Genomic DNA, 26,883 nt, shown 5'->3' on the forward strand with positions numbered 1-26,883 from the left:
CAAATGCACATCTATGGCTGGAGAGAGGTATGATAAAAGTTGAGGCAAGAGTGTGTTTTGCTTCCATAAACCTTTGGTTAAAGCTTAATTTTTATCCTCAAGGCTTAGCACCATTAATTCTCCATGACAACTTTGAATCTACCTGGATTATGGCTGTTGAATCTAAACTTCTGAATCTGGGCTTCTTTTCCTCCTTGGTTCTTAAGATGGAATATGATTGGGTGAAACAAACCCTGAAGCAAAGGATAAAGGATATGGAGTGCCAGGCAGATCTAGGGAAGACCCCAGCTTTCCTGTAATCAGCACACAACAGATATATTGTCACTGCTGCCAGCTACCTCACACAGCTAGAAACACCCAGCCAGCAGAAAGCTTTCTTTCTTGACTGATGTCATGCTCTCCCCTCTGCAATATTGGATGGCAAACATAGAAATGGACCATTGGCTGAAAGGCCCTGCCCCTGTGATTCGGAGAGGTGGAAACCATAGAACATGTTCTTCTTTGTTGCTCCTTTTACAGAGGCACTCGAACCAGATTTATCCTCCCTCTGATTAGCAGATATCCTGGTCGCTCAGACTCTGCCTATGCCCAGATGCTGCTCATAGATGAACTGCCCTTTATTACAGTGCATGTGGGTAGGTTTTGTGCAACAGCATGGAAGATCCACCAGACCTTGATGGGCCGAGTTCCCACGAGACAGATGTATTCTATGTAATCTTAGATATTATCATTTTTGGGGGTAATTATCACATTTTACTTAAATTTTAGATACTATCGCATTTTTATAATTTTAGATGTTATCAGTCTATATAATTTTAGGTACCACTTTGTAACCTAGACTTAGATTGCTTCATTTGGACTTCACTCACAGATTCTAGTCAGGTTGTCTTATAAATGTATTTTAACTTTGGCTTAAATTTTATTTACCATCTTTTAAGATAAATTTATAAACACTCAGAGAGCACGCATGGACACATTGCTTGTGCTGGTCTAAGACTATAATAAACTGACCGACTGGCTACAGCCCCTTGACGTTTTTATTTGTAAGAGTGTAATTGGGATATATAGGGGAATTGAGGCTAGCTAGCACTTGCCTTAACATCATTAGCCTACCTTTCATTTATTCATTATTTAAACAAATCTTTTTAAAAAATCAGGTGGGCCCTACAGCTTAGCAGGCCCCAACAGAGGTGTCTGCAGCACATTAGAGACTAGAAAATGTGTGCTGTTTTTTCAAGGATTGTAAATATCACCCATGCATTTTCAGCATATTATGAAGCTGTTCAGTATATTGACTTGATTGTGTCAATACTTCCCCAAGGAAATGTGTGTTTTCAATCTATGACTTGGACAGGGACGGGAACCTTTTTGTTGTTGTTATTGATCAAAATTATTGCTGTGGATTTGTTATTTGTTTCACAAGCACAGAAAGCAGGGTAAAAAGGTCAAAATTCAGGGGAAGATGGAAAGGGAATTAAGAGATTCTGATTTGTTCTTACCCGATTGTTGAAAATTATGAGAAGATAAGCATGTATTACACGTTACTACCTTTGGTGCCTAATATGTGAGTTCCAAATTCTTGAGGATCCATGGCTTCAAAGCAGGAAGCAGCATTTCTATCTTGTTTTTCAAGGTGCCTCTTTTCACCTTGTACTGGGTGCCCAGCAAATGGAAATAACCCAAAACAGAAAGGTTGTGATACATACTTAAAAAAGCCTTTCTCCATTTATTTTATTTTAAACTTGCAAGAAAACTATCAAAGGGTACATGATTAAATGATTAATATAAAATGGAAAACAGGAGCAGAGCAAATTAAAAGCAGTGTAAAGGTTCAAAATTATCATTAAAATAGCTCACAAATTCAGGAGCAGAATGTCCGAGGAAATGAAAAAAATCGTTGAAGACACATTCAATAAGCAGGTTACTACCACCAAAAGGGATCTCCAGAATCACCATTCACCCAATTTTAGGTGAAGAAGAAAACTTGGAAAAGATGTTTCAGTGAAAAAAGGAACATTTAGATAGAGGTGGTGGACCTTTAGGAATTACTTCCATTGCCATCTCTGCAGAAGTCACATTCCAGGAGAGCTGCCAACTAGCCAGGAACTTCCCTTCACCCAAAGTGGTCTATTCTTTTGCCTTTAACAGCTTGATATACGTCAGTGCTTTTCACAGCACACAGATTCAGCCCCCTTGTAATTTTGCATTTCAAGGGACAGTTGGGTAGGTAGTTGGCCATTCAGCTGCAGATTTCCCCATCGGTTTCCCATTTAAAATTCTCTGCTTGGATCTACATTTGTACTCCAGTCTTACATTAAAGTGGGATTTCATGAACCAAAGATTTAATCATCATCATCATCATACTTCTAAAAGTGATCTAGTCACTCTTTGTTAACAGGCCAATGCATAATACACTTGCTCATTCATTGACTTGTATGCTGCCTCAATCAGAGTGACTTTAGGTGGCTATAACTAAGCACTCTTTAGTCAGTTTTCCCCAAACATCTCCCATATCAAGAAGCAGCATAAAAAAGAACCATGCAATAATTTGGAAAGGAAAACTTCACAAATTATAATTGGGGCAGTCTTTACTCAGAATATTAGAATATTTCCTATTAGCTATTAGAAAACTCAAGAATAGGAAGTACAAATGCTCTCAACAAATTGCATTGGGATTTCTCAGGAAGTGCCTTTTATCAAAATTCCCACCAAAGGATGGTAAAATTCTATCTCTCTGGTCACATTCCTAATCTGGCTGGCTTATTCTGTGGAACTGGTGAGGCTTCCAAGATATTATTAACTACCCAACTTGATATAATGTACACCAGGGTTTCCCAAACTGGGAGGTGTACCTCCCTTGGGAAGGCACAGACAAGAGTCCAGGGGAGGTGTGAAGAGCCAATACATCCACCTTTCCCAAAGTTTCATTGTATTGTTTTCATTGTTCATTTGTGTTCATTTTGGTGTTTGGATTTTTAGGGGAGGTGTGTACATTAAGATTACGCTAAAGGGAGGTGTGATGGCAAAACATTTAAGAACTCTTGGTGTACAAATTTATGCTGCTAACTTAAGAACTGCCACACATTCACTTGTATATGCCTATCAATCAACACTTTTGGTGACAGTTGTTTCCACACACAGTTGAGGAAATAGAAGGTGCTTCAGTGTCCCATGCCTCCTGTGAATCTACTTCTGACTGGCTGTCCTCCATTGCTGGCACCTCTAGAAGAGGGCATGCTGGGAAGCCAAGAGGCTGGATAAGGTCCGTGTAGTCTTAAATTTGTGTATAACAAACAAATGTGCAAGATAAAACAGATGCGAGACAACTACACCAGAATGACATTATTTGTCTCCTGTGTATGCTGTTGGTGGTGTTTTTTTCTTAAGAGCTACATGATAAGCAACAATTCAGCAGGTAGCATTTTCCCAATTGCTAAGGCCCTCTTTTCTTTTGGAACTCTCAATCTTGTTTGCGTGTGCAGTTTTGCTCAGTGGGAAGAAAAGATGGAAGGGAAACAAATACCAGATTCCGGCTGTGAGACTTGCACAAATGAGGCTGTACCAGCCACCCGTTATATACAATTAGATGGACATTGTCTTGTGGAAACATGTACTCTCAACTTAATCTTTCAGAAAATTCCAGGTGATCATGCTGCCAGAATCTCATGAGATTAAGTCATTTTGGTTAGGGCTATCATATATTCTTCTTGTGCTTATCTTTCTGTTGTGATTGTTCACTTTTCTATGTGATTCTGCTTCATGGGGGAAGCCTTTGAGAAGAGTTCAGCTAATCAGTTATGTTAAATTAAACATTAAATTTATTTGATACATCTGTCCCATGCACACGGTTGTTTCTCTTTGAATTTGTAAAGTCCAACATTCTATTTTTTACAGTATTAGGAACTATCAAAGCTCACCAGTAAGACTTAGACATAATCAATTTAATAAGTGGATAGCAGGACACTGTTAAAGATCTTTACGTTACTGAGACATTGCGCCGTCCCTTCCCTTTACTAATTTAAAGCCTTATTCCTGTGTGCTAGAAAGGGAAAATGAATTCTTAAAAAATGCCAGTGCATATGTAACAGGACTAAACCAGGGAATTTCAAGAATATATTTTTTGTTGTCTCCTAAAAACAAAATATTACAAATCCAAAATCAAAGCCATTTTGAACAGTTTTCAGTTCTTTTTCTCACAAATGATTGCCTGAAAGTTGGAAAAGTAGATTAGTTGAATCCAGATGTTTTTCGTTCCATGAATTTTCTCTTACTCTACATCTAGTCGTGGTAATACAGGAAGAATAAGATTTCCAAAGGCTGAGTCTTGTGTTATAAAATATCCTGAAGAATGTGCGTGAGCATGCTGGAAGAGGAATAGATACACCTGTTTGAAAATTATACAAGTAAAGCAAATACAACATTGCATCCCCACTGCTTTCCTAGCTAAAGGAGCCCACTAAGCAACACTTTCAAAATTATTCAGCTGTAAATTTCAGTAACAGAAGCTTTCACACACACTTTTATCGCTTTGATCTAACAGGGAATAGAATTCCAGCCAAAACCTAGTAAAAGCCAGAATCGGTAATTCAAATCTGACAGCAGCATTTCCCTCAATGGCCATTTTCCCACTTGCTAATGAAATTCTTTAGGAGTTTTTTGAGCTGAGTCAGCCTCCCAAAGTGGCCTGAATTGCAGCAGCTAAACATCTGCACATCTAAAATGAAAGACACAGAATAAGCAGACATAATTCCTACTCTTTATCACATCACCAAAATCTATCAGAGCATTAATGTTGTATTTGAGCAGTTTCTAAGCTTTTGTGGGGCCCATGAACTTTTATTTCTAAAAGTAATTCAATTCAGTTGTGCCTGTCCATCAGCGGAACACACATCGCTGGTGGGTCTGATTTCTCTCCTTCCTGCATCTTTCCTTATCTTCCTCTCTGAAATCTGCTCTGGAAGATTAAGAAACTTTCTGCAGCAGTCCTGTGGTGCACATAGTAGGGCTGCAAGAGAGAGAAGGCGAATTTTTGGTTCACATGCAGAAATCCATCACGCAATGTTGGATGTAGCCCACACTTTCCAAGGCACAGGATGAAAAGAGTTAGATATTATCTTCAGCTCATGTGGATTCTGGTGCAACTGTTTTGGCCTGTTTGTATCTTCTGGATGTGCACAAGCATGTCACAACACCTGAGCTGAGTACTGTTCCCATGGGTTGGAGCACTGGCAAAGGACATCACCTAACACATTGTGCACAAGTACAGATACAAGCTTAGAATCCTAAAAATTTTAGCTTTCTATTTTTAAAAAGCTGATTACACAATAGTTTCAGAAAAACTGAAACAGGAATTGTAATAAATGGCTGAAAGTTGGTTGGGTGCAGCAGACTGAAAAGTAAACATGAAGCTCAGAAGATTGGGGTTAACATCCCACATTGGTTATGGGATTTGTTAGACAGCTTCAAGTAACCCCCAACGGAAAAAGATTGACTATCATTAGCAGAAATGTAGGACTATTTTTATTTCCTAAATTCTCTCTATCCTCCACCACCTTCCAAACTTTGTGCATCTCACTCCCTGCAAGCTTTTACCCTGCTACATGAAATTACTGGATGTTTGGGTCCAGGCAGAGATGGGCATATCAAAGTCACAATACATATGGCAGAACTAGTATTTCCCTTGTTCAGCTTTCAATTTTCCCCAAACCTCCTCCCTTCTGCCTCATTTTCAAGTGCTTTCAAATTTCTCAGCTTGCCTTATTGTTGCAAGATGGTGAAGGGCTCTGAGTTCAATTCTGCATTCTGAGGGACTGCCTCTCTCCCATCACTTCTGACCATCCCATGAAGATCTGACAGAGCAGGGACGCTCTGTGTCCTCTCTTAAGCAACATCATCAAATGGGACCTAGAAAGTGGGTCTTCTTGGTCGCAGCCCCTGCCCTTTGGAATAGCATCTCCCCAGAGGTTCAGTCCATCCCAACCCTGCATATTTTTAGAGGATCTTTAAAAACTTGGCTTTTCTCCCAAGCTCTGGGATAGTTCGATGGTATGCCCAACAGTGTATAGTATGGATTGATTGTGGTATGTTATTTCTTCTGTTATCTTTAGGGTATTACCTGCTTTTTTCGGTATTGTAAGTTACACCGCCCAGAGTCTATGCTGAATCTGGCGCCTTTATAAATCTGAATTAATCCTGTAACTCATCTCTTGACTACCCTGCAGCTTCCTGGCTGTCAAGGCTTTCTGGCTGGAAAGGGCCCCCAAGAGAAGAGTCCTCTTCTGGTATCTTCCCAACTCATTTAATATGAGCATACAACAAAAACAGCCACTTCAGCTCACAGAGCCTTCAGTTACTGTGTAACTAAGATAAATTCAAGCACCCTATGCCTGCCTCATGAGATCTACCCTTTTCCCCCTTCCCTTCTCTTTTAAAAGCAAGAAGCATCCTTAGGAACCACTTTTTCTAAGGTATCAAAACCACCAGCCTCTGTGAAAGTGCAGCCTGGCCCCCTTGGCTCTGGACTGACCAGGAGAACGCACCTGTAAAGCAGCCTTCTGCTGCGCTGCTATGTGCTGCTGCTCTGCGTGATCCCGAAAATCCTTGTTAAGGGAGGATCTAGCCAAAGAGATGCTGCAAATAACAGAGGGAGGAAAACAGCCAGGTCATACCAAGGCAGTGGAGATGATGAGGAGCACAGGATCAGTGCAAATGTTTGTGGTGGTTAGGATGGGTAACCTGGAGTCAAAACGTTCACGGTTGCTTCTCCTTTAAAAAAGGTTTAATAATGTGCCCAACAGCATGTGCTCAAACGGGATGATCAGTTCTGCTCTGGAAGTTGCACTCCAATAATGGCATGTAAGATCAAACATAAGGAAAAACCATGCCCGGGTGTAAACCAAAAGCAAGTCAGCTGGAAGACATGCAGGATCCTAGCCCCCTCCTTCCCCCCCTCCCCCAGCATATTTTTCCTTTCTCACAGTGCCACCCAGTGACTTGCCTAAGTGAGAACTGAATAAAACAACAGCACTAACCAGGGGTCCATCGTCTTCATGATGGGGAGTTCATATGTTTGGTAGAGTGGCTACAGAACTCGTATGCAGGAAAAGAGTCTCCCATTGAGACTGAGCCCCAGCAAGGCCTCTTTGTAGCCAGCATGTTGATAGGTTACAGAACAGAAAAATGTGACTATACTAACAATGCTATTAATTAAATTTGAGTTTAAACATGCCAAAGAGGAAAATAAGTTATTTAAATGTTTTTGTTTTCCTTCTGATCCAAGCCCCACTTAATACTATCAAGATAAAATTCAATAGCCAGGAGAGGGAGCAAAGAAAACACCCCAAAGACTCTATCATTTTTATCAAAGACTCTACCATTTTCGTGGGAAAAGGTGCAGAGAAAAATGACTACTTATATGTTCTCTATGGGAGCCATAAACAAGAAAAGTACAATCCAAGTGACTGGATTTGCTTAGGACAGCTAACAGAGTAATCAGATTGCCAGCTAACCCCCCTGCTCCACTTACTCTGAAAACTGGATACCTAACACGGATTTTTTAAAAAATAAAAAGCTTTCAATGATGAGCTATTTTTGTGACTAGTCCTCTGAGAAATAAAATTTATTTGGGTCAAAACTCAAAAGTTCAGAAATCCAATCAGATGCAATTTCCTATGCTGCATCAAGACATAAAACAAGTAACACAAGAAAGAGAATGAATAGTTTTTTTTAATCTGTTTTCTTTTTTTAAAGTAAATATTTCAAAAGCATAGCTTCATCTTTTTCTACTTCGTAAGAACATGGTTCCCCATTTGGAATTTTTCCCTATGAAAAGCGCTGGACAAAAACACATACAATATAGCTATATGGTTCTGATAGGTTCTAGATTGATGGTATTGAGGGTCTCTTATTAGAGTTTGATAAAACTGGTGCTCCAAGCCCTCTCAGTTTTCATTTACATTGTCCTGTCTGATGTAATGTCAGGAGAAAGGGGAACCATTAAAAAAAAGATATCTCAGTCCTAGGAAAGTAGAAAGCAAAAGAGAGAGAAACTCAAGACAGCTCCTCCTTGATTGGGTTAGGTACAAGTTAAAGGAGGGGGCTTTGACAGGCTTCCAAAACTTTGTTACACTACCCTAACCTCATTAACTTCCAAAACTCCTAGCAACTCCTGTTTCCTGACTACTCCCAAGTAGATCCTGCCTACTTTTCAATCTTGGGAAAATTTGCGTATAAAATACTTAAGTAAACATTTTTCAGTCTCGGGATTGAAAAGATGTACTTAAATATTTTATATGCAAATTTTCTGCCACAAAATGCGTCTGTATTATTGTACCTTCGTTACTATTTAGGGCTGAATTTAATGCATATGTTATCTCTGATAATATTAGAAAGGTGAAAGTGTGTGTTTTGTATATTGTGTATGTAAATATCTTTATATGTATATATGTGAGTATGTGTGTGTGTGCAAATGTAAAAAGAGAATTTTCAAAGTGTTTCAATATTTTCCCCCTCCATTGGAAAGGACAAAGATGAAAGTTGGAATGCATAAGCCCAGGGTACATTTAAAGGCTTGCTACAAACAGTCTGCCCCCAATTCTTACAGTGCAGGGGGGCCATTAATTGTCCCTATTTCCTGCCATGATCAGAACACATGATCATGTGGTCCCGGAGACAGGCTTTTGAGCATAACTTACCTGGCTCCAGGGTGATTTGTGGAAGACTGGTTTTGCATCAGCAGCTTTCTCTTCTCCTTGTCTAGCTCAGCCAAGATTGCAACCCTGTTTTTATTCTGAAAGCCTGGAAAAATTAGAGGAATGTAAATGTCAGAGTGGTGTCTTCTTTCTTTTAACCACTCAGTAACCTCACTGGCTGAAAGCTTCTCCAAAATGACCTTTCAGGAAGAAAAATTAACATACTCATCTTGAAAGCAAACATGCACCATCTTTGATGGTTATTTATTACTTCCCCTTTCCCCTCTCCTTCCTTACAGCATTAAATAGCTTCCTAACAAAACAAAACATACAGCATTGTCAAAAGAAGCTTGTTATCTTGAATTTGGCTGCTCTTAGAAGCCATTTTTGGAATTATATCTGCACTACTGCATACTTTCCTCTGCTGTGAACACCTGAGCACATTGTTTCTCAGCAGTGCAACTCGAGAGGGAGACTACACCTTTTATAATAATTTAATTGTGCTTTTTGGAATTGCAATTAACAAGCCAATTCTCTTTCATTTTCTAGGGACATATTCTTCCATAATGTTCAGTAATAATTAAGGAAAATTCATTTTACTCATTAAAGTTCTTTTGAATTATTAAAATATGGTATTTTACTTGCCTTTAATAATTACAGTGGCATAGAGAGAAGAATGTAATACAGAGTGATTTATGAATAGGGAGTCCTTGGAGAAATCCATACTTATAGACTAATGGATGCCCTTTGGTTTAAGGCTTTGCTTTAGGACCAGTGATTTAAATGATAAATAAAACTGTGTCTGAAAACTTTTCCCAAGAGAACTATCTCTTTGTGAAAACCAATTTGAAAACTCTGCAATAGGGTCAGATAATTTAATGAGTCAATTTTAAAGGACATTATAAAAAACATTTTGAAAAAAAATGTGTGCTATAATTTTGACGTGGCAAAAACTGCCTATAAATCACTCCAGTAAAAAAAACTCTATGTATAATATATTCAATGCATATGAAAGAAAATTAACTTCACAAAATTCATGACACGGAAAATGAAAGGTAATAGTCGATTTGTGTGTTCAGAAAATTTGTAAGAAAATAGCTCTATGACTGTAGGATTTTCTTATCAAATTAAATATCATTTTCCTTTCAACTTACCAGAGCAGAAGGAACATTGTCTTTATAATAGGGTAAGTAAGTAAACATTTGTGATTTGGGGGTTGTGGGATGGAGGGTTATATTATTCCAGCAATCTAAGGGTGCAGGGTGATGATGTCATACAAGTATGTAGAACTAATTGTTCAGAATTTGTTTTAGTCAATTATTTTTTTCTGGAGTTGTGTGGAAAGTAAGGCTTAGGACACCTTTTTTTAAGGCTCCTATTTTCTGATTTCAGAAAATCAGAAAGTTTTTGCACAACTCCATCTGGTGTGCCAGCCCTTCAGCCCTTCACTCATGCCCTAGGTACCTCATGGCTTGACTACTGCAACATGCTGTACGTGAGGTTGCCCGTGAAGACCACTCAGAAGTTTCAAGTGGTCCAGAATGCACAGGTGCGGGCAGTGATGGGCGTGCTCCAATGGCATAGGGGCCAGTTATTTGACAGACTATCTATCTCCAATGGTGCCTACCCAACTGATAGGAACTGACAGGGGTCCTGTCAATTAAACCGTGACATCTTTTGGAACCCAGGAAGCATGTATTTCTTGTTGCAGCGCCTGGCCTCTGGGATGAAGTTCCTCCTGCAATCTGGGTAGCTCCTACCCTGATGGTGTTCTGAAGGACCTTAAAGACCTGGGTGTTCTCCCAGATCCTAGGCTAAGATGTTGGGATCTCTTCTTGAATATGCCTATATGAATTTTGATGTTGCTGGCCAAATTCGCCATCTTGTTCTCTAACTTTTCTATTTTCTATTGTATTTTTATTCAATCTTGTTTGAGCCACCCAAAGTCGGCCTGGAGTCTAAATCAAATCAAATCATATAATCAATAAAATCATGTACCAATTTTTTGTATACTGTAAGTAGGAGTGATCTTAGGGATCTCAAAAAAAGGGAGTCCAGGTAACTCCTACTGTTTGCCCATTGCTGTCACAATACATTAATGCTAATTGTATCATTTTGGAATGAAGCTGTTTTTTTTTAACATTAATCCACATAGAACCTCAGGAAAAAGTAACCTGTTTGCAATAGCCAGAGAAAGAAGTCAAGATTACTCAGAGTTTTTACCTTGTCCAGAAGGGTTTGATGTCATCTTCCTTGTTTCCTCCTTAAATTTTTGAAAAGCAGCTACAATTTGTATTTACACCTAGATCTACAACAGTGGACATAAATTAATATTTGATCATAAAGGCATGCAACTCTATAATTACTAATATGCTATAATACGGCAATCTCCCTTTTTTAGAAAGTTCCCAGTTTTGAAGAATACTTTGAAAAACACAGCTATTCTATAGCATACATATACTGTGCTTTCCTGTTATATTAAGGCATAGTAAATTGCTAACATAAACTTATGGTTTGTTTTCAGATAAGCTCAGTGATTAGTGAAGTACAACCAGGAAAGAATAAACAGATCTGGAAGTAGTAAACTCAGCACACATTTACTCTTAAACAAATCATGGGCAGGAATTTTATAGTTGCATAGCTTGAGGAGACACAAGAAATAAAGAGTTTCTTCCTTGATTTTACAAACTTCAGATGTAATGAAGAAAATCTGAATTTCTTAATGGACTTTGTCCTGAGCAGTCGATTCACTCTTTGTTGAATTAGTTTGGATAATATTTGTACAATTCATGCATGTATAAAGTAATATCCAGTTTTAATAGACATTCCTCCTCCCCTCAAATTGGGCATGTGCTGTATTTGGAATGCATTCACACTATTTACTTTATTCCTGTATTTAAATATCCTGTATTTTTTTTTAATAAAAAAAATTCTGGTAGCTTTGCCACATTTTTCTGAGTTTGTTAATTTCAATCTTTTCACTGATAGTTAACAGCAGTGGGCTGTGAGAATAACCTTGAGAGAAAGAGGAAGAGCCAGAGCCTAGACAACATTCTGATAAGAGAAATCTGAGTCCAAAGCAGGAATGGGGCTGCAGAAAGCCTCTCAAAATTGACCCTCCCTAGTTCTCTGGAACGTAAAGGCAGGGGAATTTGAAGATTCTGTTACTGTAACCTTACGATAAAGATAGTATTAGTATTCTTGATTTTGGTTTCCTGATGTGGACTACCTTGAAGGGCTGACATCAGGCCACTTAGACTCTTTTTTGAGAAAAGATAAAAATAAGTCATGGAACCTGGAGCTCCAAATATCCAGACTTAGTAATTTGTCACCTATTTTTTAAGAAACAAGGAGCCTGGTCAGCTTCATCTATTGGGCCAAATCTGAAGTCACATGAAATGAGTTAATTGCTTTATAGCACACCTCAGGCTTACACTGAAAAAGAGATTGTAAGTTTTCACTTGTAATTAACTGAATTTTAGCATTAAGTCCAAACCTTCATCATTGTTTAACTGAGAGTTCTCAGCAAGGTGGCACAATTTGTTAACACTTGGACCCACTGATTTTCCATTTGGATAGTCCAAGTCTTCATTCCACATTTAATACATTGCTAATGCATCCTATTCTTGAGTTTCATATATTGAATTATTGGTTTCACTTCAAAGATAGCATCTCTTAAAGATAGTAAAATTCCAGATAGCTCTGGCACTGCTACAGCATCTGGACTATATTGTTTTGTCAACACATAACTATATACACTGCCAAGGAGATGCTAAAGGTAAGTCAGAGTCAGAATGCAGTCTCTGTTAAAATAACCACTACAAATCAATTGATTTTTGGGCCAGGCCTTCCCTCTATCTTCAAATTAGGATTATTCCACAATATCAATTTCTCATAGCAAGTTTACAGAATAAGACAAGGCATTTATCAAAGACTCACGATGCCTCAAATTCCAGAAACTAGTTACATTTAAGTGTCTGTATGAAGAAAATTAGATATTAATTTGATTTTTATCCCTGTCTATCTCATGGACTTACGGGGGCTTTCTCTTTTTAAGATAGTCATGAACCAACATTTTTTATTCCAGGATAACTACATGAACTTATATCTTAAACTGGGAAATGAGTAGGTGGCATACAAATTACTGTAAAAAAATAAATGTATTAAAGATTACTTTCCCTTCTAAAAGTAAAAAAGGAAGTTTATTAAATAATACATTCTCTTCAAATCCTACCAGTATTTATTAAAGAGCATACAATTAAATTGCAGTGCAGGCAACTGTATTTAAACTCTATTAATAGCCTTACTTAGGGGACGGCTAAGAAAAGGCTGCATTTAAAAACAAACGTCTTGGAAAGCTACAGGGGCAATAACATCATCAGAAACGATGAGGTGAAACTCCCAGCCCTTTTTACGTGTTTTTGGAGGGCCAGAGAATTGTTTTAGAGCAAGCTAGATATGCTGGGGTCTAACCGAGATGTAACCTTATTCTTTAATTATGTTAAAGTATAACGAACAAAGGCACAGTCCAGAAATGGTGATTTGCTACCAAATCTTCAACAGCCAAAAGTACTCCCAGCATGCTTACAAGGCAACAAAAAAACCCAAAAAGGAACCTTTTCTTTTTCTTTTTTTCCTTCTATCATGCAGGGATTCGATAACTCAGGAAGCCTGCCCAGAAATCCTGTTTGAATACATCTCAGTCAAAGCTGAGAAAGGAAGGGAAGAGCTGGGGAACAGAGAAACTTGCGCACATCCTTTCTTCGAGCTATCTGACGGTCCAGTTTGTTTATTTTTTAGTCAACAAGGGGGCTTGCCATCTTTTGCATAGGCAGAATCCCAGATTTCTCCCAGGGTCCAACATCAATCTGCACGGGATTCCAAAAAGCATCATTTAAGGCAGAGTTCCTCAATCTTGGCGACTTGAAGAGGTGTGGACTTCAACTCCCAGAATTCCCCAGCCAGCCATGAGGAACCCTGATCTAAGGGTCTATTCCTCCGTGGCTGGCGCTTCTTACCCTTGCCAGCCCTCCACCCTCTGCACCCGGGAGCAGAAATGATGGGGCTTCCCTTCCTCCTAGCCGTTGGGCTTTTAAAAAGGCCCAAATAGAGGAGGGGGGGACGATTAAAACAATAAAAAGCCTTATCCCAGTTGAATCAAAATAACTGACGGCTGGCACGCCCACCCTCACCGTTTATGCTGCTGAGCCATCGTCCATCTCTCTCCTTCGCTGTATATTCCCCCCCCCCCTCCGCCTGCCCAGATGGACTCTCCCGCCGCCTCCCCGTTTAGAATCTTTCCCTCCGGACCGGATTCCCCAATGGCTGCGCGAGCTACCCGCCTTCTTGTGGCGTCACACGAGCGCGCCGCGTGCCGTCCCTTCCTATTGGTCGCAAGAAGTCTGGCGACTTAAAAATACGTAGCGCGACGGCCGAGGGCGAGCTGTTGAGGGTTTGGTTTTCGGGCGGAGTTGTGGGTTTCCTGGCGGGGAGCGAAGCGAGAGGTTTTGGCCCCTGGAGATGAGGCTGCTTGAGATGAGTTTTCTGAATGGCGTCTCTGGCTTGCGGTCCCAAGCAATCCCGATAGAAATGAGCAACAGTGAAGGTTGAAGAACCTCAAGTGCTACAATCTATGGCAGTGTTTTTCAAACTTGGCAACTTTAAGATATGTGGACTTTAACTCCCAGAATTCCTCAGCCAACATGCTGGCTGAGGAATTCTGGGAGTTGAAGTCCACACCTTTAAAGTTGTTGAGGTTGAGTAACACTGGTCTACAGTATTAATATTAAGAATTTTGATTTTATAGTACTGTGTTAGCAGTCCTAGCTTTTATCTTTTATAAATTTCAGTGAAATTATTGAAATGGATGCAGTTTTCCTTGTTTGTATGCAATCTCTTTCCATGCAGACATTAGACCACATTAAACTAAGCCAAAATATGAATTTTTTACTTATGATTTAATGTGTTATATGAGCCTTAGCATTTGGATTTGTTTACAAATTATAGTTAAGGAATATATAACTTAATGTGGAGTGTGAAACTGGTCAGTGTATTTTTGGTGAGGAATAGGACTGTCAACCTGCCACTGTTTTACTGATCAGTTTGGATTTAAGACCATTTAAAATAGTGGGATTATATCGGATTAATCTGAAGAATTGGCTTCATCACTAAATTTTAAACTCATTGGAAAGGTCTGTCCTAGATTTCTTCTATTATTTCTAACAATATCTACTATCTGTGTCTATTGCCTGGCAATGGAGATGCCTCAAACTTTATTAAGAATAACTGGCTGGGAACTTGACATGTCTGACAATCACTAGTTTCTATTCTGTTTTTAAGGAATCAGTTTTGAAAAGCAAAACAAAAATGATCTTCATTGCCATAGCATTTTTGAAGGCTATGCAAAAGATAGAAAGTTTAAGTTAGCTTCCTTTGGTGTTCCACTGATGTCTCCTGGCCATTGTGGCTAAATTGAGAGGGGAGGAATTGAACAGACCACTTAATGCATTAAAAATGTTCTTAGTTTGAAAGAAAACAATCAAGAAGAAAAACAGGCAAACTGAAGAACAGTGCTTCTTATTTTTTCTTCTTATTTTTCAGTGATAGAAAAATGAGTGACCCATGGCTAGAAAACAATATGAATATATAATACCTTTGAAGATAAAAATAGAAAGGAAAGGTTCAACCCTTCCCAATCCTTTGCTCTAATATGACTTTTGTTAAAAAAAGAAGGGGGAGCAGGGATCCTGTGCACTTTCAGAGACAAGTTAAGCAGTTTGTGCTTTCTTTCCTATGTCTCTAGACTTGCCATTTATTATTAGTGGTGTTGTTGCTATTATTTTCTCATTTATCAGGTACCCAAACTAAATCTTATGTTGAAAGTGCAGGTTAGGATCACAGTGGCTTTAAAGCAATAACAGCACTAACTTGAGCTGAAAGGACCTCTTATTCAGAGTGTGGGGCTGGCATGGTTCACTTCCTGATGTGAAAGGGGCCTTGGGGAAAAAAAGACTGTTTACCAGTTGGTTTCCTTTCCTTTCTCTGACTGGGTATAACAAAAGAGCTGCTGGCACAGAGATTTTAAAAATCTATTAATCTGATAACAAAGATAGCATCCAGAGGCAGAGAACCAGAGCACCTCTAACGATTGCTGAATGACAGTTCTCAGCATTTCTCACCACTGGCAATACAGGCTGGGGATATTGGGAGTGGTAGTTCAGCAGCTTCTGAAGGGTCCACTTATTTCCAATCCTTGTCCATAGAAGAGCTGTTAAATTTCTTCTGTAATCTTTTTCTGGGAACAGAATCCAAGGCAGACTTCTAATCCATAAAGGTAACATACAGAACTTTACCAGTTGCTGACATTTAAGTCTTTTAACTACGTGACTTGAAATAAGATAGTGGGCTAATGATTAATTGCCCGTTCAACAGTGCCTGTTCAGGGCCCAGCACCTTATTATGTTCTCTCCAAAATTATAGTTTCTTATTAAGATAAGTGGCCTATAATTTACTGATTCCTGAAAGCAAGCCAATCTGTGTATAATTGGCAGGATGATCTTTCTCGTCCTTATTGCAGATAGGAATATTAATACCTTGTAACCAGGGTATATTTCCAGTAAGATGATGGAGGATGGGAGCCACTCAATTCTCCCCTTTGTGGCATGACTAGATTAATATCTTTTAAAATATCTTTTTGCCAAAAGATTTGGATTGGACTTCTGGACTTGGACTTTTTCAGCTTTCGGTTGGTTGGAGCCAGAGGATGGGATTGTGTTTGTTACTGGCCGCATCTTCTGCATTGCTGTGCCCATGAGCTGAGCGTGTCGGAGCTGTTAGGAGCCGGGCAGGTTTGGGAGGTTCTGAGGCTGAAGGAGCAGGCCGGACATTGAAGGGGCAGGTCAGAGTGGGCTGGAGCAAGCGCTGCCATGTCTGTGGACCAGGTGCTGGCCTTAGGAGGTTGGGATTGTGAGCCGGCCATGCTGGGATGTTTGGTTGCTGGTGGAACAAGCTGGAGGATGGGCCAGAGCATGGGCCAGAGGAATGGACTGGAAGATGGACTGCACCTAGGGGCTGGCATGGTTACTATGCTTTTGCTTTTGGGGCTGTGCTGGCCTTAGGAAAGTCTGGAGACCGGGGAATGGCTGAGGACAGACTGGGGTTGCAGTCCTGGCTGCACCAGAATCGTTGCCATGTCGGCTGCTTTTTCGGACCTGGTCTCCCCTGTTGGTGGTGGGCTTGGTGCTGGCCAGAGCCCCCTGACGGAGTTGTGTTTGTTGCATTTTCATCTTTTTGCTGCATCTCCATCTTTTGCTGCCGGCATCTCTCACCCCATGGACTGTATGACCGTGTGGGACTTTCCACCTGAAGAGGCCAACCAAGACTCTGGAGCCTTAGGGTGTTGGTGGTGGCAGATGGAGGGGATAGCAGCAGAGTGGCAGTCTGCTGTGGACCCTTCCCTCTGTGGAGCCTTTCCCTCTGTTATCTCCAAGAGAGGGAAGAGATGATTAATTGTCTCCCAACTCTGTCTGCTGGCAAAGTGCTCCTGCTTTTATGATTCCCCCTGTCAGGGTGAGAGCCGGAGGAGCGGGTTGGGTGGATAGGGCAAATGGGAAGGGAACCCTAATCAGTGGGTGAGAGGGGCTGGGAGGGGCTCCTGTGGGTGCTAGTGTGAGTGTGTTGGTGTATGCTTGTGGATGTGTTTGTGAGGTGAGGTCGGGGGGAGGTGGATGCTGGGTACCCTGATGGTGCTGAGAGCCGATGGATCTGAAGTGCCTCAGGGTGTCTGGCTTCCCCTCCCTGGGATGGATGTAAGTGTACACTATGGGAGGTCCCCAACCTTGAGAATTGGGGTCCTGGAGTAGAAGACAATGCGGCCTCTGGGGGGAAATGGGCGAGCCATAGTTTTATGGCGGTGACGGACATGGGGAGATATGGTAGGACATGAGCAGGTAGCTCCTGGGGAATGTGGGACCGATGTTTTATAGCAGTTTTGTGTTCCATTTCCTTGGTCTCAGCCCCTGTACCTGGACAGCAGACCTTCAGAGGCCCTTGCTTCTGGCTGCTGCTCTGAAATGCCAGGTCAGTCTGTAATAAAACCTCCCTCATCTGCAATTTGATTGTGGATGAGAGGGCCAACCTGGCATGTATTACTGAGACCTGGCTGGGCCCGGAAGGAGAAGTGGCTCTTTTGGAGATTTGCCCAGCTGGGTTTCAGGTGTGATACCAGCCGAGAACCTGGGGCAGGGGTGGTGCTGTGGTGATTGTCATCCGAGAATTGCTTATAGCTTTCAGGGGTGCTGCCCCGCAGGTCGCCGGATGAGAGACCCTGTTCATTAAGTTGGGCTCTAGGGATCAGTTGGGATTGTTGCTGTTCTACCAGTCTCCCTGCTGCATATCAACCTCCATTTCCAGGTTGACATTGAAGTTCCCCAGACTTACGATCTTGGGGGACTTTAATCTGCCTTCCCTGGGAGGGGGTTCTGAGGCAGCTCAGGTGTTCATAGCCACCATGATGGCCATGGGCCTATCCCAGGTCATCCAGAGCCCAACATGGGACAGTGGTCACACACTGGATCTGGTGTTTCTGTCAGAGCAGTGGCTATGTGATCTGAAATTGAGGGAGTTTTTGGTGTCCCCCTTGTCATAGTCAAATCACACCCTGATTACAATAGGATTCTCTGGTGCCACTATCCACTGCAGGAGGCTGGACCCATTAAATTTGTCTGCCCCCAGCAACTGATGAACCTGGATGGGTTTCAGAGGGAGCTGGGGCTTGTTCCTGCTAGTCTGCTGCATGGTCCATCTGAAGCCTTTGTTGCTGTTTGGAATAAGGGGGCGGCTGAGGCTTTGGATCTGATTGTGCCCATGCGACCTCTCCTCTCTTGGGGATCCCATCACTCCCCGTGGTTTATGGAGGAGCTGAGGGAGATGAAGTGGGAGAAGAGATGTCTAGAGTATCACTGGCGGTCAACTAAGGACGACCTCAACCCAAAACAGGGCTGTGGGGCAGCAATCTGTGGATGCAATAAGGGTGGAGAAGTACTGCCTCTTCCCTGCCCTTACCGCCACAAGGTAGGCCTTAATAGTGGCTCTAACCCATGTTCAGTCAAGGTCATTAAAGGTCAACACCAGCACCTTGAATTGGACCTGGGGAACAATAGGCTTCAACTGAACTGAGTGGATTTGGGTTTTGTCCCCCCCCCCCCCCAATTCTAGGACTATGCCATCTTTAGTGCTGGATGGGTTGCACTGCCCCAGACAGACCTTGTGCGCAATTTGGGGGTCCTCCTCGACTCACAACTCCTGCTTAATGAGCAGGTGGCAGTTGTGGCTAGGAGGGCCTTTGCACAACTTCGCATTGTTCGCCAGTTGCGCCCATTCCTAGATTGAGAGGCCCTACTCATGGTCACTCATGCCCTGGTCACCTCCTGGTTGGACTATTATAATATGCTGTACCTGGGGCTGCCCTGGAAGACTATCTGGAAACTTCAGCTGGCGCAAAATGGTGCAAGCAGTTATGTGTGCTTCTGGTAGAACACGCATGACAGCTCTGCTTCATGGGCTGCATTGGTTACCGGTTTGTTTCCAGGTCCAATTCAAGGTGCTGGTGTTTAAAGCCCTACCTGGCATGGGACCAGGTTACTTGAGGGACCACCTCTTCCCAGTTACATCTGCCCAGCCCACGAGATCCAGCAGAGAGGGCATGTTATGGGTTCTGTTGTCGAGGGAGTTACATTTGGTGGGCCCTAGATGGCAGGATTTTTCTGCTGTGGTGCCCGCATTGTGGAATATTCTCCCCCCTGAGGTGAGGTTGGCTCCATCACTTCTGATCTTCTGCAGGTCCCTCAACATCTGGTTGTGCCACCAGGCCTGGGGACCCCAGGGGATGGGTGAGCTATTGAGGTTAGTAGGCAAAGGGATGTTAATAAAAATGGAGCCACTAGTGAGGTGGCTCCATTTTTATTAACATCCCTTTGCCTACTATTTCTTTGTCTTAGCTTTGTTTTTTATAGTTTAATGTTTTTAATAATAGTAATTGATAACTCCCCTTCATGGATCACTGCCTTGTCGTGGCGAAGGGGCTTGCGTAACTCAGTGAAGCCATGAGCTGTACCATGCAGGGCCACCCAAGACGGACAGGTCATGACAGAGAGTTCTGACAAAATGTGGTCCACTGGAGAAGGAAATGGCAACCCACTCCAGTATCCTTGCCAAGAAAACCCCATGGACAATGTTAAAAGGCTAAAAGATATGACGCCGGAAGATGAGCCCCTCAGGTCGGAAGGTGTCCAATATGCTACTGGGGAAGAGCGGAGGGCAATTCCAAGTAGCTCCAGAAAGAGTGAAGCGGCTGGGCCAAAGCCGAAAGGACGTTCAGCTGTGGATGTATCTGGAAGCGAAAAGAAGGTCCGATGCTGTAAAGAACAATATTGTATAGGTACCTGGAATGTAAGATCTATGAACCAAGGCAAGCTGGATGTGGTCAAACATGAGATGACAAGACTGAACATTGACATCTTGGGAATCAGTGAACTGAAATGGACGGGAATGGGTGAATTTAATTCGGGTGACCATTATATCTACTACTGTGGGCAAGAAACCCTTAGAAGAAATGGAGTTGCACTCATAGTCAATAAGAGAGTTGGAAAGGCAGTAATGGGGTACAACCTCAAAAACGACAGAATGATCTCAGTGCGTATCCAAGGCAAACCATTCAATATCACATTCATCCAAGTCTATGCCCCAACCACTGATGCTGAAGAAGTTGAGGTTGACCGCTTCTATGAAGACCTACAACATCTTCTAGAACTAGCACCAAAAAAAGATGTCCTTTTCATCATAGGGGATTGGAATGCTAAAGTAGGAAGTCAAGGAGTAATCGGAATAACAGGCAAGTTTGGCCTTGGAGTACAAAATGAAGCAGGGCAAAGGCTAATAGAGTTCTGTCAAGAGAACAAGCTAGTCATAGCAAACACTCTTTTCCAACGACACAAGAGACGACTCTACACATGGACATCACCAGATGGTCAATACCGAAACCAGATTGATTATATACTTTGCAGCCAAAGATGGAGAAGCTCTATACAGACAGCAAAAACAAGACCAGGAGCTGACTGTGGCTCAGATCATGAGCTTCTTACTGCAAAATTTAGGCTTAAATTGAAGAATGTAGGGAAAACCACTAGACCACTCAGGTATGACTTAGATCATATTCCTTGTGAGTACACAGTAAAGGTGATGAATAGATTTAGAGGATTAGATTTGGTAGACAGAGTGCCTGAAGAACTATGGACGGAGGTCCGTAACATTGTACAGGAGGCAGCAACTAAAACCATCCCAAAGAAAAAGAAAAGCAAGGAAGCAAAATGGCTGTCTGATGAGGCTTTACAAATAGCTGTGGAAAGAAGGAATGCGAAAAGCAAGGGTGAAAGGGAAAGATATAAGCAACTGAATGCAGATTTCCAGAGAATAGCAAGGAGAGATAAGAAGGCCGCCTTAAATGAACAATGCAAAGAAATCGAGGAAAACAATAGAATGGGGAAGACTAGAGATCTCTTCAAGAAAATTGGAGATATGAAAGGAACGTTTAGTGCAAAGATGGGCATGATAAAGGACAAAAAAGGCAGGGACCTAACAGAAGCAGAAGAGATTAAGAAGAGGTGGCAAGAATACACAGAAGAACTATACAAGAAAGATCTTAATGTCCCTGATGTCCACGCTGGTGTGATCGCTGACCTTGAGCCAGACATCCTAGAGAGTGAAGTCAAGTGGGCCTTAGGAAGCATTGCTAACAACAAAGCTAGTGGAGATGACAGTATTCCAGCTGAGTTATTTAAAATACTAAAAGACGATGGTGTTAAAGTGCTGCACTCAATATGCCAGCAAGTTTGGAAAATGCAACAGTGGCCACGGGATTGGAAAAGGTCAGTTTACGTTCCAATTCCAAAGAAGGGCAATGCCAAAGAATGCTCAAACTGTCGCACAATTGCACTCCTTTCACATGCTAGCAAGGTTATGCTCAAAATCCTACAAGCTAGGCTTCAGCAGTACGTGACCGAGAACTACCGAATGTACAAGCTGGGTTTTGAAGAGGCAGAGGAACTAGAGATCAAATTGCCAACATTCGCTGGATCATGGAGAAAGCACGAGAATTCCAGAAAAACATCTACTTCTGCTTCATTGACTATGCAAAAGCCTTTGATTGTGTGGATCACAACAAACTGTGGCAAATTCTTAAAGAGATGGGGGTACCAGACCATCTTGCCTGTCTCCTGAGAAATCTGTATGCGGGCCAAGAAGCAACAGTTAGAACCGGTCATGGAGCAACTGATTGGTTCAAAATAGGGAAAGGAGTATGACAAGGCTGTATACTGTCACCCTGCTTATTTAACCTATATGCAGAGTACATCATGAGAAATGCCAGGCTGGAAGAATCACAAGCCGGAATTAAGATTGCAGGGAGAAACACCAACAACCTCAGATATGCAGATTATACCACCCTAATGGCAGAAAGCGAAGAAGAACTAAAGAGCCTCTTGATGAGGGTGAAAGAGGAGAGTGCGAAAGCTGGCTTGAAACTCAACATCAAAAAAACTAAGATCATGGCGTCTGGACCCATCAATTCCTGGCAAATAGAAGGGGTAGAAATGGAAGCAGTAACAGACTTCATTTATTTGGGCTCCAAGATCACCGCAGACGGAGACTGCAGCCATGAAATTAAAAGACGCTTGCTCCTTGGGAGGAAAGCCATGGCAAGCCTAGATAGCATATTAAAAAGCAGAGACGTCACCTTGCCGACAAAGATCCGAATAGTCAAAGCTATGGTTTTTCCAGTAGTAATGTATGGCTGTGAGAGCTGGACCATAAAGAAGGCGGAGCGCCGAAGAATTGATGCCTTTGAACTGTGGTGCTGGAGAAGACTCTTGAGAGTCCCCTGGACTGCTAGGAGGTCAAACCAGTCAATCTTAAAGGAAATCAACCCTGATTGCTCATTGGAAGGATCGATAATGAAGCTCAAGCTCAGATACTTTGGTCACCTAATGTGAAGAGAGATCTCTTTGGAGAAGACCCTGATGCTGGGAAAGATTGAAGACAAAAGGAGAAGAGGACGGTAGAGGATGAGATGGTTAGATAGCATCACTGAAGCAATGACCATGAAACTGAGCAAACTCAGGGAGGCAGTGAAGGACCGGAAGGCCTGGCGCAATATGGTTCATGGGGTCACGAAGAGTCGGACACGACTTAACGACTAAACAACAACAACAATTGATAACTGTTTTAGGTATTTATTGTTTTAGCTTTGTTGTATGCTGCCCAGAGTCACTTGTTGTGAGAGGGGCAGCTATTTAAGTTGGATGGATGGATGGATGGATGGATGGATGGATGGATGGATGGATGGATGGATGGATGGAAATAGCCATCTATTAATTGAGGTGAAAAAGAATTGCCAAAGGGGCATATCCACAGCAAAGTATAAACTTTCAGAATCACTAAGATGATGTAATTGGGCTCCAGTACTTTCCCGGGATTCAGCAAAGAGATCAAAGTTCTTATTTCAGATTAAATTACCAGAGCCCAGGCAGGGAAATTTTGTCTATTTGAAAGGTCCTTTTGTGGCACATACTTGGCACCCTTATATATTTTTTGTGCAATGGAATTTCCTCACATGTGGGTAATTGAGCAAGCCAGTGAGTCCAAAAAGTTACAGAACAATCAGGTGATTGTTTCTCAAAAGAAACTTGGGATTATTAGACAAAGAGCAGGAAATCCCCTAGGGCAGGGGAATGCTGGCTGGGGAATTCTGGGAGTTGAAGTCCACCCATCTTGAAGTGGCCAAGGTTGAGAAACCCTGCTCTAGGGCTACCGTACCTGGGCTACACAAATCCAGGCCCCTCACTAGGTGGCAGCCTTTTAATCTCTTGGCTGCTGCTTAGTGATCCTCTGGAGTTGTCAGCCCAGGTTTAGTAGTCCCATTTTTTTCTGAGTTAATTGCTACAGGTTTATATATATGTATATTTATCAGTGGTAGAATTCTTGGACCAGAACAGAATAATGAGCACGCTTACACTGCTTAGAAACAGTTTTATGTTGCTTTTTGGCCTTGTAGCAGTACTGACCAAGTTTGAGAATATTTCTTTTCAAGTCAACCTTTATCTGGATTCAAAGTACCTGCAAGGCAAACAGCACACGTAGAATATATCATATCGCCAGCCTTGAGTACTGTTCTATTAAGATGCAGAGCCTGGGGTGAATCAAAGAATGCAGCACGTTTGGACTGCATATTCTCAGACCACTGCAGTTGCCTATGCCTATAAGCCAATACAGTGGTACCTCGGGATACGAACTTAATCCGTTCCGTGACTCTGGGCGTATCCCGAGTTGGTCGTAACCCGAAGGAAATTTCCCCATAGGGTTCAGTGTAAATCCGGTTAATCCGTTCCGCCCTCTGAATTTGGTCGCACCCCGAGGCAAATTTCCCCATAGGGTTCAATGTAAATCCGGTTAATCCGTTCCGCCCTCCGCCCGAATTTGGTCGCAACCCGAGGCAATTTCCCATAAGGTTCAATGTAATTACCGTTAATCCGTTCTGGCGTCCACGGACCACACGGAAAGCGGCCGGGTGCGGCGTGGTGCGGCGCGAAAATGGCCGGGTGCAGCGCGGCGCGGCGCGAAAACGGCCCGGCGCGGCGCGAAAACGGCCCAGCGCAGCGCGGCGCGGCGCGAAAACAGCCCGGCGCGGCGCGAAAACGGCCGCGGACCACGCGGCAGGGCCGGAAAAACAGCCGCGGACCACGTGGCACGGGCGGAAAAATGGCCGCGGACCACGTGGCACGGGCAGAAAATGGCCGCGGACCACGTGGCACGGGCGGAAAATGGCTCGTACCCCGAGGCGGAGTTCGCAAACCGAGGTAAAATTTTGGGGCCAGAGCTGGTCGTAACCCGAAAAATTCGCAAGCAGAGGCGTTCGTAACCCGAGGTATCACTGTATAGTTGAAAAATACTGAGGGTTAGGAAAATAGCAAGAATCAGAAAGAATGGACAAGTGTGAGAGGCAAAAGATCACTTTCAGTCCAGAAACTGGCAGCAAAACTATCAAATACAGTGGGGCAAAAAAGTATTTAGTCAGCCACCAATTGTGCAAGTTCTCCCACTTAAAAAGATGAGAGAGGCCTGTAATTTTCATCATAGGTATACCTCAACTATGAGAGACAAAATGGGGGGGGGGGGAATCCAGAAAATCACATTGTCTGATTTTTAAAGAATTTATTTGCAAATCATGGTGGAAAATAAGTATTTGGTCAATATCAAAAGTTCATCTCAATACTTTGTTATATATCCTTTGTTGGCAATGACAGAGGTCAAACGTTTTCTGTAAGTCTTCACGAGGTTTTCACACACTGTTGCTGGTATTTTGGCCCATTCCTCCATGCAGATCTCCTCTAGAGCAGTAATGTTTTGGGGCTGTCGCTGGGGAACACGGACTTTCAACTCCCTCCAAAGGTTTTCCACGGGGTTGAGATCTGGAGACTGGCTAGGCCACTCCAGGACCTTGAAATGCTTCTTACGAAGCCACTCCTTCGTTGCCCGGGCGGTGTGTTTGGGATCATTGTCATGCTGAAAGACCCAGCCACGTTTCATCTTCAATGCCCTTGCTGATGGAAGGAGGTGTTCACTCAAAATCTCACAATACATGGCCCCATTCATTCTTTCCTTTACACGGATCAGTTGTCCTGGTCCCTTTGCAGAAAAACAGCCCCAAAGCATGATGTTTCCACCCCCATGCTTCACAGTAGGTATGGTGTTCTTTGGATGCAACTCAGCATTCTCTCTCCTCCAAACACGACGAGTTGAGTTGAGACCAAAACGTTCTACTTTGGTTTCATCTGACCATATGACATTCTCCCAATCCTCTTCTGGATCATCCAAATGCTCTCTAGCAAACTTCAGACGGGCCCGGACATGTACTGGCTTAAGCAGGGGGACACGTCTGGCACTGCAGGATTTGAGTCCCTGGCGGCGTAGTGTGTTACTGATGGTAGCCTTTGTTACTTTGGTCCCAGCTCTCTGCAGGTCATTCACTAGGTCCCCCCATGTGGTTCTGGGATTTTTGCTCACCATTCTTGTGATCATTTTGACCCCACAGGGTGAGATCTTGCGTGGAGCCCCAGATCGAGGGAGATTATCAGTGGTCTTGTATGTCTTCCATTTTCTAATTATTGCTCCCACAGTTGATTTCTTCACACCAAGCTGCTTGCCTATTGCAGATTCAGTCTTCCCAGCCTGGTGCAGGTCTACAATTTTGTTTCTGGTGTCCTTCAACAGCTCTTTGGTCTTGGCCATAGTGGAGTTTGGAGTGTGACTGTTTGAGGTTGTGGACAGGTGTCTTTTATACTGATAACAAGGTCAAACAGGTGCCATTACTACAGGTAACGAGTGGAGGACAGAGGAGCCTCTTAAAGAAGTAGTTACAGGTCTGTGAGAGCCAGACATCTTGCTTGTTTGTAGGTGACCAAATACTTATTTTCCACCATGATTTGCAAATAAATTCTTTAAAAATCAGACAATGTGATTTTCTGGATTTTTTTTCTCATTTTGTCTCTCATAGTTGAGGTATACCTATGATGAAAATTACAGGCCTCTCTCATCTTTTTAAGTGGGAGAACTTGCACAATTGGTGGCTGACTAAATACTTTTTTGCCCCACTGTAGCAGAAAAAACACAACAGGCAGAATGTAACCAACTGTACTGGAACCATGTTCTGAAACAGAACAATTTACTAACTGAATCACAATGAGAATTCCCATTAAGAACAGGAAGGTCAGGATGGCCTTTCATCTGACCAAGGCAGGTGTTCAGGAAATTCAGTTTATGATCTTTAGAGATCCTAACATGAGTGATCAGAGCCTCAAATGCATATGTATGCTGTAGCTCAGATGAAAACGGAGTATCAAAGTTGTGACCTACTCTAGTATTGAAATTACCAGTCATCATTAAGTGGACTGAAGAAAACAACTGGGTGCCACTACAAGGGTGGGAAGGGATATAGACAAATATCCCACCTAAATGTAATTAATCACAATGAGGGAGTCACTTACTAATAGCCTGAAAGGCAGTGAAATTAGGAAAGGCAATCCTAAACTGAGTCTGTTCTGCCTTTGCCCATGTCAATGCTCAGATTACATACAGAATATCT

General features: G+C 42.4%; 1 protein-coding gene across 5 annotated transcripts; it reads right to left on the reverse strand.

Annotated features, from left to right (window-relative positions):
- Positions 1-4,099: 4,099 nt before the first annotated feature.
- Positions 4,100-14,025, reverse strand: INIP (INTS3 and NABP interacting protein). 5 transcript variants are annotated; one of them, XM_007427224.3, is made up of 5 exons: positions 13,883-14,025; positions 10,914-10,998; positions 8,694-8,796; positions 6,540-6,630; positions 4,100-4,363 (listed from the first exon to the last, which is right to left on the reverse strand). In XM_007427224.3, the coding sequence occupies exons 2-5, from the start codon at positions 10,936-10,938 to the stop codon at positions 4,268-4,270; spliced, it is 315 nt and encodes a 104-aa protein (XP_007427286.1). In that variant the 5' UTR covers positions 10,939-10,998; positions 13,883-14,025; the 3' UTR covers positions 4,100-4,267. The 5 variants fall into 5 exon arrangements, with proteins under 5 accessions (XP_007427286.1, XP_025021823.1, XP_087986068.1 ...); XM_025166055.2 differs by having other exon boundaries at positions 4,100-4,384; XM_088129942.1 differs by lacking the exon at positions 13,883-14,025 and adding an exon at positions 13,508-13,770 and having other exon boundaries at positions 4,100-4,384.
- Positions 14,026-26,883: the final 12,858 nt, after the last annotated feature.

This window comes from Python bivittatus, unplaced genomic scaffold (assembly GCF_059951505.1).
Source record: "Python bivittatus isolate LINGU-HERP-01145 unplaced genomic scaffold, Pbiv_v1 ctg000850_np1212, whole genome shotgun sequence".
Taxonomy (NCBI): domain Eukaryota; kingdom Metazoa; phylum Chordata; class Lepidosauria; order Squamata; family Pythonidae; genus Python; species Python bivittatus.

Coding starts and splice junctions, on each gene's coding strand:
- INIP (XM_025166055.2), bottom strand. CDS start 10,938: ATGACATCAAACCCTTCTGGACAAG. Junction 8,797..10,913: donor ATCAAACCCTTCTGGACAAG/GTAAAAACTCTG, acceptor TAATTTTTCCAG/GCTTTCAGAATAAAAACAGG. Junction 4,385..6,539: donor AGCAGAAGGCTGCTTTACAG/GTGCGTTCTCCT, acceptor ATTTTCAAACAG/GTGTATCTATTCCTCTTCCA.